A 13,619-nucleotide genomic window follows, 5' to 3' on the forward strand; every position below is an offset into this window, starting at 1 on the left:
CATTATTCAGGTCTCCTCACTTTTTCACAATAATAACTAGTCTGTGAAATATTCTGAGGAGTGACAAGCCATTTTAAATTCTGAAATTCTAAAAACCCAAAGAGATGTCTATTGAAGGTGAAGCTGTAAGAGTTGGAAGGAGGGATATATATGGGTAAAGCTCCTACTGTAACAGTCTCAGAAGTTTACAAGGTGGGAAAAAACCCCAACCAGCTCAGCTGGAACACAGGCTTGTTTCTCCCATGTTCTTGAGTTGATTTTTATCATCTGAGAATCTGACCAACAGTTCTTCATGGTTCTTGAATACCCCTCTCCATTCTGGACATTCCCATCTTCCATGCACTAGACCTTTCCATGATTGTGCCTTAGGGCATTGTAACCATATGGTCCATCTCCTGATGAAAGGGCACATGCCCCAGTTACCCACAATAATGTTCCCCAATGGCATTAGCCTTCAAGGACACAGTAATTAAGAACTCATTGAAGCAACAAACATCAATCATCTTCTCAACACACATATGCCAGTAATAAATGTGGAACAGTTACAGATACAGGAAACTTCCTGTGGAGAATATACAAAAATACTCGAGGTTCTGTCTGTTTCTCTGTTACCAAAACAAGACAAACATCCTCTCTGCTGGTTGAAGAAGGTGGTAGCACAGTCAATATGAGTAATTTGAGAAGTTCCTCCAATTTTAAATGAGGTCAGGCTTTGTTGGAGTGCTATGAATAAATTTCTACCATGGGCAAGAAAGTTTACCTAAGTATTGCACTATTCTATACAAATTGGTAGCCAAAACTCTATGATGTATTTACACTATATTTATGTATTTGCTGTACCTACCAAAGGGTGCACAGCCTGCAAACGTTCTCTCCTCCAGTCATTATCCTGCTTGGCTCTATGTGGTGCTGCACCAACACACACTGAGAAAGCCTTTTCCCCAAACAATATGTGGAGTGACCAGAGACTGATGCCCAAAGCTAACAAACGAGCAGGATTCACACCAGGGCTGTCTCCTCACAGACTCTCAGGCTCCATGACTCAGGACAAATCAAAGCCTCTTGCAAAGTCAAACAGTTTGTTATCACAGTCCTATTTACACAGGCTGGCACAAGCTCCAAGGAATCACCCTTTTTGATACACCTTTTCTGCTTTGTGCATTCCCTTTCCAAATCCTTCCTAGCCCTGGTGGTTCAGACTGAGCCACCAGGTTCACACTGTTGGCCCAAAACACTCATCAGCACTTGCGCAGCTCCCTATCAACACTGCCATGGTTATACTGTTATTCCAACTTAAACTTCCTAGCAGCTTATCATAACCAAGTTGGAAAACAAGCCTGGGATCCAGGGTACACATCCACCCAAACAGGCTGCTCTGTCTCATGGCCTGTTCCCCAGCTGATGCTGGAATCAACTGGGTGTTTACAGCAACAGCCTGGGTAAAAAGGTGAGACAAATAGCAGATTTGGCAAATTAAATCCTAATTAACAAGGCCTCTCAGGGGCCTAATTAATCTTGCCTAGATTTCTGTAGATTCAGAAAACATAACAATTGACAGTTTCTTTTCTATTTCTCATCTGCAGCTGTTAGAGGAAGGACAGTTTTACTCTACTTTAACCCGTGCCAAAACTGGTTTGGGTTCTGCAAGGAAAGAAATGATCTCCCTGTTCCACTGAGCTTAGGATGAACCTTAGCAGCCTCTTGTTGGCATGTAATCGCTCAACAGAAGCTGCATTTCTCTGCATCCCCATCCTAGACAGGGCCTCTGTGTCCCTGACTGAAAGAAGGTCAAATAGTCCATATCTCATCTTAATTTTTAATCGCAATTTCATGCTGTTTTTTCAGCTGCTGGAGGCAGTGTAGCACAAATCCCTCAGGAGTAATTCCTAGATACTCTCTTGCAGACTGGCCTACTTTTTCTTCCTGTTCAGTTACAAATTGCTTCTCTGAGCCCAGATGTGTGACAGTGCTGGCAAAGCCTGCCTCCACCCAAACAAATACATTCTACACTGCAGCATGTTAAAAAACAAACAAACAAACCAACCACATTTTGATTCTTCTCCAGTTTCTAAAAACAGACAGGATAATCAAGATCTTATTTTAGCTCTATGAGCCCAGTTGAATATGATGGTTTAATTTTAAACATTTCTGTTGCCTCTGATGCAGGACAGTGCCACGGTCCCCCTGTGGCACTTCTGTGACACTCTGACACCAGCTCACAGCCCGGCCAGGAAAACCTGGGGGGGGGGACACCTGAGTGAACAGGATAGAGACCACGTAGTTTTGTGGGGACTTTGGACACGGCAAGAGCTGGGAGTGACATGAGAGACGAAGGACATGAGAAAGGTGTCCTGGAGCTTTCATAACTGGGAAAAGTATTGGGCAATTTCATGAACTGTCTGGGACACTTTGGTGACAATTCTTGAGGCTACTGAAATCATGTATTTGAACCCTGAAATACTGTCTCAGCACAGCAACAGCTGTGTGACAGAAATGACTCCTGTAGGATTTCATCTGTGGATGAATGTTTTTATTTTAGTGGGAAAATTTCTAGCAGTACATGCAGCTATTGTTTTGAAGAACGGAAGAAGCTACCTTCAAAAAACTACACTGCTCTCAGATTCATCAGAGAAGTTAAAAGGCAGAAAAGAAGCAGCCAGATCCTTTTTATTTGCTTGTGCAATGAGGGATTTTGCTGGTTTTATCAGCTAGAACATCCCTCTGTGGTTGACTTTTTCTTTACAGTTTCATAATAATCTGGAATCTTGGCTTTATCAACCAGCTTTTACATGTTTACGTAAAACTTTCTTCTTCTGAAAAAAACCAACAACCAAACCCACAAACAAACAAAAAGAAAACAACCAATTTAAACCAATATTATTTACTTAAAAAAAAATCCTATATTTCAATTTCACAGCCTTATCACTGTAAATATTCCAAGAAGAAGAAAGACAATTATGAATTGTCCTACAATCTTCCATAAATGCAGCAGAAATTTCCCCAAGCAGCAAGGAGAAAAGATACAAAGTAGAATAAGAAATTAAAAAAAAAAAAAAAAAAAAAATCAAGAAAGAGGGTGCCAGTGTCAATTTATGAACTGGAGGGCAAAGATTTCCTTGTCACACAAATGTCAAGAAACCCAGTGAATGCTGTGCGCCCTGCCCTCATACAGCTACTTTTGTTACAGATATTTTGGTATTCCCAAAAGCCATGTATCAGAGCCAGGACTTGTCCACCACCCTCTCACCCAGCAGTTGCATTTCTTTCACAGGAGCTCAGAGCAAGGCGAGTGCTGTCATAATATTTCTTTGCTTTTCTTGCTAAGAATGCTGTACTCAAGACACACCACAACTTAAGGTGGACAGATTTTCAGTACACCAAACAAAAGGCAAAAGGCACTAAACCACAAAGCCATACTTACCTGAAGGATTAATTCCATAGGGATGTGACTTTCTCAATAAAAAGGATCAACTTTTAGCTTTCAGTCATTTCACAGCTTCTACCTAAAGACTGTGCCACAGCCTAAATTGGTTTATCCAAGGATGGGAGGAATATTTTGCCATGGCAACTGACAATTTCAGAAAAAACACCCCCAAAACTGTGCTCTGTCAGAAAATCAGCAGATTAAAAGGTTGAAGATAATGCCTCAGAAGGAAAAACTAAGGTTGAGACAGAAAACGTCTATTAAACAGTGGTTCTGCCAAAGAGAGAGGTGACAGGCTTCAAAATGGTAAAGCTTTGAATGCTATGCAAAACTCTACCTAGGCCACAGAACAGAAATACTAAAAAAAAGAGACATAGATAACAGTAAGTGTACAAAATTACTTTCCTATGGATGCCTGGAAGGATGCTCCAGTTGGAACTTCATCTCTGTTGCCGAGTCACAGCAGTGAGGTCTGAACCAGGCAGTCACACTTCCCCCTGTCTCAAACCACCCAGCCAAATATAGCCCTATGAAACAGTAAATTTTGATAAGACCCTGTGGGGAGTAATCAATCTTTGGCCCCTCACTGATTCATGCTTCTATTACAGGAGATTGGTGGTTCATCTGCAAGAGCAGGTGCTTAAAACTTAAACCAGCTAACTGGCAGAATTTGTACAAAAGCACTGACACAAATTCAGCCCAGATGCTGGATTCTCACAGGGCACTATCTGAATCAACGCTTTGCACTGGGAGACTCCATTCTGAGGGCTGTAGCTTCTCTACCAGGTCACCCCCCAGCCCTGCTGGCCTCAGACACTGGGAGTGCATTTGGGGTGTTGTGGCAAGAATTGGGTGGGAAAACATTTCTCCAGCATGCAGGGTCTAAGATCTCAGAGTATTTTGTTGCCCAACAAAGGATGAGAAAGTAAAAAGCTCAGATTTCTTTCTAAAGAAAACCCAAAACACATTTTGAGAAAGAGAACTATTTTTGACCAGGCCAGAGTGTTTCACTTCTTTTGAGTTATTTTACGTGTGTTTTATACCACAACTGAGCAAAAATGAGTCAGGGAAAAAGTAATTTCCCATTTAAAAATGTCAGTGTGTGATGTTCCACCAAATCAAAAATTCAAGCTGGTTTCAAAAAAGAAAATAATCCTCAATCTCTTTTATGGCTGTGTTTGGAGAAGTTGGCACTTATTTTGTTGAAAGGTGCCTGCCTTGCTCCGAGTGCAGAACTGCTCATTCTCAGTACAGCAGTTCTTCAGGGCAGCATTTCAGAATCAGCTTGAGCAGCCAGAGAGGCAGGTTATTTATATGCAGGTGTTTTGACCAAGGACAGTTATTTTTGCTTGTATGCACAAACATAAAAAATAAAATTCAGAATATCACCAGGTGAAAGCAGGCAATTTCCTTGTAAATGAATCCCAAATAGGGGCACACTGTGTTCTTCATTGCTCTTGGTAATTGCTCACTGGGGGTTTCTCAGCAGTTGCAGTTAATGTTGCTTTTTGATGCTTGAAAAAAAATAAGAAAAATGAATTGCTGAGTGTTGCCTGTAGAGGTTACAATAAACTTCTCACTGGTGCAGACAGTGCACTGCCTGTGTGAAATCCTGCCTAGGAACAGGCACATTTTCCTCTCTATAACTGCATGGCTATACATTAACAAGCTTTTCTCCCACCTTACCCCTCCAGCGAGGGATTCAGACAACAATGTCGGGAACAACCCCAGGTGTTGATCTAACACTTGCCAGGGTCTAAGAAGTGTTTCTACTGATTTCAGGCAGGGTCTGGGATCAGTCCTTAGTCTGGACCTCACAAAAGGCCAGCTCTGGAGATGCTGAACAGAATTATTTCTCAGGGGATGCAGCAGAAGCTGAGGGGAAGGAAAATCTGGCAGATTTAGGAGCAACAGATATAACACAGACTTCTAGATGTACAGGTCCCATGGTGGCACCAGGACACAGGAGCCCCCCAGCAGCTTGGCAAGGGGAGCAATATGCAAACATGCACTGTGTGCATGATCTTAGGGTGGCAGAAACACCTCAGGTCTCAAGCACAGGGAGGGGAATCTTCACACACAGACACTGAGCATCTGCAGGGCTGAAAACACAATGGGAGCCAACAGTGACTGAGAGCGTGTGGGTGGTGGGGAAAACTGGAGGCTGATAAGAAACAGGGGGGGAAAACAGCTTCAGTTTGATGTATTTAATACTGCTTGTCCTTACCACACAGACTGGCTTCTTCTCTTGGCCATTGGTTGAAAAGGTATTTCCATCTTAACCACATCTTATGTGCTTTTTCTGTTAAGATAGGAGTGTCTCTGCTAATGCTGCCGCAGAAGGTGGAAGGAAAGACGTATTTCACATTAACACAAAGGCAACACCTGCATTTGATGTTAGGAAAAACAGTACCAAGAAAACCCTTCTAACAAATGAGGTCAATTATTCTGCCCAAGAACACTGGTAACTCGATGGTAAACGTGGAGTCATTGCTTCAAAACACTGAATATATGAGATGAAAATTAAAGATATTCTGGTTATAGACTCTCCTGCTACCTTCTTCCACAGCCTAGTGAAAAACCCATTTGGATCACAGTGTTTTTGCAGTGCAGAAGGTCCCCTCTGCTCTGCCACAGGTGTCAGCAGATATCCTCAAGCAGCTAATGGGGAAAAAAACCTTTTTTCAGAAGCTGGTGAGGGACTCCTAATTGCTACTGAAAATATTTTCAAAGCAGCAGATCAGCCAGCAGTCCCAGCTCCATCCCAGAGGCAAACACAATTTATTTGTCATGTTTCAACAATTTTTCTGCTGTTCATACAGTGTAATTAATCACTTGGCAGGCAGGGGAACACACAGAGGACTGAAAAGGCAGCTCATTCTTTGATATGCAGCGATCATCCTGTACTTTGGTAAGAGACAAATTCACTCTTATTTAGAGATGGGAACAGGAAAGAAAAGGTACGTGGCAACTCAATACAGCAACAATTGATAAGAAACAAACAGCTTGGATTAAAACAAGGACCCTGCCGTTATTGTACCTTACATCATGCTCTTCCACTGGGTTTGCATGTATGGCTTTTGGCCATTGATTCCAGATGAAAAGGCAACAACTCACAGGTAAAAATAGTCTGTCCCTTCACAAGGAGCACTCAAAGTGCCCTGCTAGCTGATGGTGAGAGGCTCTAAGATCTGTCACTCAACCCCCCCTTCTGTCATCTATTGGGGTGATCTAGATTCAGGCTCCCTTCAAATTTGAGCAGCCAAAATACACCAGGTGAAGAGTTCACAAAGGAGCTCCTGTTCTGATTCCCTTTTCCCTAAACTTAGGTGGTCAGACAGAAGAGCACCTAGACCAACACCACTGCTTCTCAAGGCCTGCAATGCAAATCTTGGCCAGGGAGCTGCAGATGCAGCCAGCCTAATTCCCTCTGAGTCCTGTGGCTAGTGCTCTCAGCTGGCTGGGTGCCTGGGAAGGCCCGGAGCCAGCCATTTGGAAATGTGAGACATAGGCACTCTGCTTTGTTTGAGCTGGCTGAATCAGGGTCTGGGTTTTCACACACGTACTTCAGCTGTGGATTTTGTGTTGGTTACCATCTCCAAAAGGCCATCCAAGGGCTCTGAAGTGCTACCAGATGCCCGCCACAAAGCAAACTGGACTAGGGAGACTTTTGTCTCCCTTCAAACTGAAGGCAAAACAAGAGTTGAGGCCATAGCAGCAAACACTGGGAAAGGAATTTGGGATTGATAAATTTGACTTCTGGCAAATTCAGAGTATTTCTATTATCTCCCTAAAGACTGTGAGAGACAGAAATTATACTAATAAACAGCACTCGACTGAAGCAGTGCCTCAAATGGAGCACATTCAGACTTTAACCAAATCAACAGACTCAACTCACAGACGGAACAGGTTTATTTGTAGGTCCAAAAGCTGAAGGGCTCTAGAATTGCTATCTCCGAACTGCAATCCCATCCTCCTAAATTTCTGTGGACCAGCTGTCTCTGATCTAAAGAGAAAAGACACTCTGCAGCCTGAATCAATGCTGATGGAAGTCAGTGGGACATCCTGTAGTAACCAAGTTACGCTCTTTATGTCCTGCATATCACATCTTAACAGCTCCAAGGCAGAGCTCTCCATTTGCCTGTGATGTCACACACACAGCCTCTCAATATAGGCCATTAGGAACCTTCCATGGAATAGCCTTTACATTTTGAATTGCATACACAATAGGATTTTTTTTCCTGCTTTTTTTTTTTTTTGCAAAGTTATCAGACATTAAAAGCTTGTCAGTTTTTGCTCTTTGTTTACACTGAAGGAAAACCAAAAGTAAAATCAGACCATTTAGAAAATGTCAAATGAAATGCCCCAAGCTCCTGGTATCAGGGGGTTTTATATATCCCTTTGAATTAATTGCCAGTTGGTTGTAATTAAAGATTGGAGGCTTGGCAGTTTCTTCTTCCCCATTTGACTCAACATATACAAACAGATAGATCAGTTCAGCACCTCACGGTGGCTCCTGCCACTTCATCCCACATCCTGAAATTACCTTCACCTCTTCAGTTTGCTGCCTTTGGGCTTCAGAAAGCTAGAATACAGGGAGGGAGCTCTTGGGAAGGGAAGAAAAAGTGAAAGCAGAGGACAGGGGAAATAACTTGTGACAAGGATAAATCTCCCTTTCAAGTCATCGTGTGAATGCAGAGACAGCATAACAATGAACCCTCTCAGTACCTGCCTTCGTGTAAGCACAGCCCCTTGGGTGGAATAAAAAAGATGCATTCTCTTTTAAAATATATATTTGTACCATCACAGCAGTTGCGTCCTTCTGCTGAGTGCACCTGAGAATCAGACAGATACTGGGGTGAAAATCAGATTAGACAGGCATCTACCATTTGTGCCAATGGGAGCTGCCCATAAACTTGGTAACAGCACCAGGAATTCCCACTCATTAAGGTCTGGGAGATGCAAGGACAGCTCATATGTTTTCCGTATGTGCTTCCTTGGGAACGGGGAACAAAGGTCATGAATGGTGATAATCTCAAATCCACTTGAACCCCAGTTCTCCTCTGCTTCATCAGATTGAAAACTCCAACTTCCCGCCACAGCAGAGGATCCTTAAGGCAGGAGCAGAGGCTGTTCACGCCTTTTCCTAGTCTTTAGCTGACATCTAGCGAACAGTTTCCAAACTGCACCTGGAGGACCTGCAGATGGGAGATGGAACTAGCCCCTCTGGAGGGCAGCGGTGCCACGACAGCTCACCTGGCCTGGACAGGGGGGGAAGGACCTGGTTCTGCTCCCAGGTTGTACAAATCCTGCACTGGTTCCATCAAAGTGGGCAAACACTGCTGCAGGACCCCACTGCAGTGGTACCACCCCCTGCAGGGACCATCCAGGAGGCTGGTGGACATCAGGAGTGACCAGCAAGGCTTCCACCACAGCAGTGTCACATCAGCTCTTTCTGAACAGGGAGGGTCACCCTCTGCCCCTCCCTCTCCCAGAGGCACAAATCCAGCACTCAAATGGGAAACTCAGCAGCTGCTACCAGGATTAGCAACTGCCATTCCCACCCTCAGGCTCTCCTGGAGGATAGATGGCAGAAGAGGTGCAGTTTGCAGAGTTTTGCAGTTTGTCTTCAAGAGCTCTCCCCAGCACATCTTTGGGTGACAGCAGATGTGAAATCCCTGAGGAATACAGACCCAACTGTCACCTACATTAGGAGTGTCAGAACCAGCCTGCAAAGTCTGCATAGCAACAGGGGAACATGGAGTGTGTGCAGAGCCTGTTCATTTTATAACCTCTATCAGCTACTGCAAACCAAGGAGTTTGGTTTATGGCATCTGTTAAGGTAACCAAGCAACAGTATGGTGGGTATCTGTGGCATCACTTACAAAAACTGGGGGTTTAGAAACAAGCAGAGTGGTGATGGACACTGAGGTGCAGGAAATGTCTCTATGTTTTGTAAGGACAGTGGAAACCATTCTGTGTAACAGCATGGAGTGGCATTACACCAGTTTACCACCACACTTATCACATCCTTCCTCAATACATGAGAATTGTCCTCACACTTCACCACCTGTGAAGGTAAAATGCTTTTCCTGTTGATTTCAGTATCATTTGCAGTCTCATAACACCACTGACACACAGTCCTCCTCTGAATGTACAATGCTAACTGCACCTTTAATCTTCAGAATTTGCATGGGTGGAGGTGATTAAAACCAAAGTAAAGCAAAGGAGGGACAAAGAGATGCCAGAAGGAAAACTTAGCACTGTTCTGGTTCTTAGACTGCACAGACCCTGGCAAATTAAGGATACAAATGAGAACCCTTAATGGTTTAAAAATATGCTACACCCACCAGCCAAAATACTATCAAAGGTTTCCAACGGTGTATTGTTTCAGCTTCCCAACAGCTGTTAGAGTCCCTGTTTATTATCTGCAGAAGGTCCCTGAGGACTTGTTCACCTACAAAGTTTGACTGATTTAATTAGATACAAATCAGTGTTTTCCACTTGTGAGGTGCCAGCGAGCTTGCACAGGGATCTCCCTTGCAGGCAGGCGAATACTGAGGCTTGTAAGAGGAACACTACCTAAATGCTGTATACTCTCCCACCAGTCAACCCGTGTTAAATGCAGCTAAAACAGTATAAATGGCTTGCTAACAGCCATGAATCTAGGAAGGAAGGGTCAATAGGCCAAGTAAAACAACAGCATTTACAATGATCCAACTACACATCACTCCAGAGGCTTCCTCAGTCTACTAACATGAGACAGAATTAGTGCTTCTCTTACCTGGTAATAGTAATCAACATATTGTGGCTCGTAGTGTTGGGGCTCAGAGTTTTCAGGAGACAGGACATCTTTTAGTAACTCTTCACAGCCTGGCAAAGAGAAACAAGAGGAAATGGTCAGGCCAAGAGTTTAACTTCCATTACAGGGACAATGGAGGAAGAAACACTGGTTTGTAGCCAATCTGTATGCACAAAACCTTGGAAGGCAGCTTTGGGATTTATTTAAATAGGTATAACAAAACTCTGTCTTCAGAGTTCTGCCCAGCACACATTCAACATGGGGAACTTGGTAAGTCCAATTATCTCAGCTTGGCTTGTTAAACTATCCTGTGGGATACAAACCCACCTCTAACCAAAGCCAGACTCTGGAGTCAAACACTGGATTTGCAGGCGTGGCATGAGCTAGTGACAACTACACATTAGTGTCAGTGGAGCTGCTTCTAATTTTCTCTGGTCAAAATGACAAAGGGGCAATACCTAAGTGTCACAAATCCCCCTTCAAAAAGAGCTCTGTCACAGAGTGTTTGGTGTTTGGCAAGCAAATATCTATGCGTTGCAACCAGAGATTTTAAGCTTCTGTGTTTGCTTTTGTTATCAACCACGTTAAGAGCTGGAAAAATCAATGTCTGTGTTTCCCTCAGTCCTTCTCTCATCTGAAAAGATGAGACAAATACAGAAGCACTGAAATCACCAAATGCCTCGTTCTCCATTAATTACCAGTGACTGCACTTGGCAGGGTGAGCTACAGAAGGCAGTAATGTCAGGCCAGGTTATTTTAGAACACCCAGCTCACAGTCCTGGGCCCAGACTGTGTGAAACCTTCTCAGCATGTGTTGTGCACTATCCTGCTTGGAAGCTGCAATTGCTCAGCAGTTATTCCTCCCTTCTATCCCAGCACTAATGCAATATATTTGGCTGTGACATTACACATGGATACCAATCACAAAGCAGGCGAGCCAGAGAAAAGAGGGTGATGGAAGGAAGTGTGAACTGAACAAGTTTATACTATTAGCTGATTTCTCTCCTGGTTTTACATAAAGGAATAACATCTGTAGGGATGAAGACATGTTGTGGTTATGGAGAGGAGTCCCTTGCAAAGGAAAGAAGTACTTTAAAAACCAGAAAAAATGACCAGATGGAGGAAGCCTTAATAGGGGGGATCACTGTGTTGTCCCTGTCTGCCACACACAGGCACATGTTGAGGCAGCACCTGCTGAATGAAGACATCATTAAGATCTCAGAAGTGTCACATGGACAAAGGCAGCAAGACATTTTTCCTTTTTCAGCTTCTTCAGCAAAGTGAGATTCTCAGGTGGTACTGAACAGAGGATAAATGAAGCTGTTAAATGCCCACTTTGCTGGAGAAGTTAACGGGCAAGAATGTGTGGTAGGGTCACTTCCCAAAGAGGAGTTTATCTGGCACTAGCAATCAAAAATGTAATCTACTGGTTGGTAGAGGAAAGATATTAAACTTGTTTGCCTGGAGAGAGCATCTTTTTACAGAACCTGCCCTGCCTGTGACTGTCACATTTCCCACCCAGCCATAATCCTTTTCTTCCGCTTGGTTTTAGCATAAAGTGCTCCGTGCTTGCCTAAGGTTATTCTCTAGTCCTCTCACAGAGGAAAATTCAATCTGTTGTTTGTATCTTTTGACATTAATAACCAAAGCTTATTGCTCATCAAACTGCCTTGTGCCAGCACCCACTGTGAGACTCATCACAGGTATGAACAGCTTTGCTAAAAGGTCTCTGCATGAGATGGAGCACCTATTCATTAAAGTGAGTTACCTCCAGCAAAAAAGGAAAATAAATACCAAGTGTTACACAGTAATGGATGCAGATTAGCGTAATGCAGGGAGTATGTTTACAGTGTTCTAAAATTTCTCAACAACCATATTTTCAACCATAATTTCAAGCTTTACTTTCCTAATGCAGTTGTACTAATAACAGTGCTTCCTGTCCCAATTTTCTTTTTTCCTTTTTAGTGGGGAAAAGTCACAAAAGCTGTGGGTCTTCAAAAAAGGATTTAACTACCCAAAACAAGGGCGTGAGAAATGTTTCTACCTTGCCTCCTTTCAAAAGGCCAGCCAGACTGGTCTGTTAGAGCTAGAGTTACAAACAGCTCCCAGATCTCCAGGGTCTGAAATGTAGTCTTCTGTGTCCTCTCTTTGCTGGTTCATTTCTTACCTAAGATTACTCCTTATCACATTCTTTCATTTCCCTTGTCCATTACAGAGAACCATTTCCTGATAGCTCTTGGCCTGCCATTTTCTCAGTAAAAGCACTGGGGAGAAAAGCACTGCCTCCTTTGCATCCAACTGACTCAGTGCAGCCCTCACCACGTCTTCACGAGAGCCACCTGACCCAGGCTTTTGTGGCCTGATCCAGAACCTGACCAAGCACTTGACCCATTTCCAGAACATCAGCAGGAATTTAATCCAATTTGTTTACCAAGCTGCATAGCTTAAAATGGCAAACAAAGTAAAATCTTGCTTTTACAGTAGTCGCAGGCCAAGTTTCCATCAGTGCTGGCAGATTCAGGGTGTAAGTTCATCTGAGCCAGTCTCCTTCTGCAAAGGCGACTTTTGCACCAGATGTCTGGGTGTGCAACAGGCAGTATCCCCTGTACACTGCTCTGCATCCAAGCTGGCATGACAGCCTGGCTCGCTTCATCCTCCAGGGAAGATTTGCATGTTATTATACACCATAAAAAAGGGAAGAAGAGAAGGAAATGCTAAGAGCCCTTTTTCTTCTGAGATTACTAAACCACATCATCACCACCTTGCAGACATCTGAACCAGTTCCAACATGCATCAAATCAACGGAAAAATTGCCACTGGCTTTGAGAATCTCAAGATTGTGACACTGGTTTTATTCCTATTAAGAACTGAGTTTTAAAAACAAGTTCTCTGTTCTCCTCTTCCCTGTGAGGACACAAATGGGAATCTCTTCACTCTGGAGGACTGATGCTGGTCTTTTCCTTGGACCACCTCTTAACACCAGGAAGGTGATGCACAGTCAGGTGATGCATCAGCTTTCTTATTCAGTGTTTTTCTGCAACAGTGCCAATACAATCCCACCTTTTGCTCCCCTCATCTAAATATAATTTGAATTTTTCAGGTACTCCAGGAGGGTTACACAATGGCGTAACATAAAGAGAGAACACTGGAGTGTCTCAAATGCTGTCCATGTGTGTTCTTATTACCAGAAAACATTCTGGCTTGCAGCCTGGGAAGTGCCAGTGAGCTAAATCAGTTTGTCACAGTCCAGACAGAAAACAACAAATTAAGCTTTACTCTGGCAAATCTTAATATGGAAATAGGAAGGTACTGGACAAAGATTTGCTCTTTGCTAGCAGAACCACTCCTGAGCAGAATCCTGTGTGCTGAGGTCTGCAGAACTGCCGTGGTGGA

The 13,619-nt window shown here is 43.5% G+C and overlaps 1 protein-coding gene across 3 annotated transcripts in view; it reads right to left on the minus strand.

The window, feature by feature from the left end:
* Positions 1–13,619, minus strand: part of RAB11FIP4 (RAB11 family interacting protein 4) — a 125,271-nt gene that overhangs the window by 64,590 nt on the left and 47,062 nt on the right. For all 3 annotated transcript variants that reach the window (XM_048323408.1, XM_048323407.1, XM_048323406.1), the window contains exon 3: positions 10,209–10,297. In XM_048323408.1, coding sequence (XP_048179365.1) covers positions 10,209–10,297 — 89 coding nt within the window. The remainder of the gene's footprint in view (positions 1–10,208; positions 10,298–13,619) is intronic.

Source organism: Corvus hawaiiensis, chromosome 19 (genome assembly GCF_020740725.1).
Source record: "Corvus hawaiiensis isolate bCorHaw1 chromosome 19, bCorHaw1.pri.cur, whole genome shotgun sequence".
NCBI classification, from domain to species: Eukaryota; Metazoa; Chordata; class Aves; order Passeriformes; family Corvidae; genus Corvus; species Corvus hawaiiensis.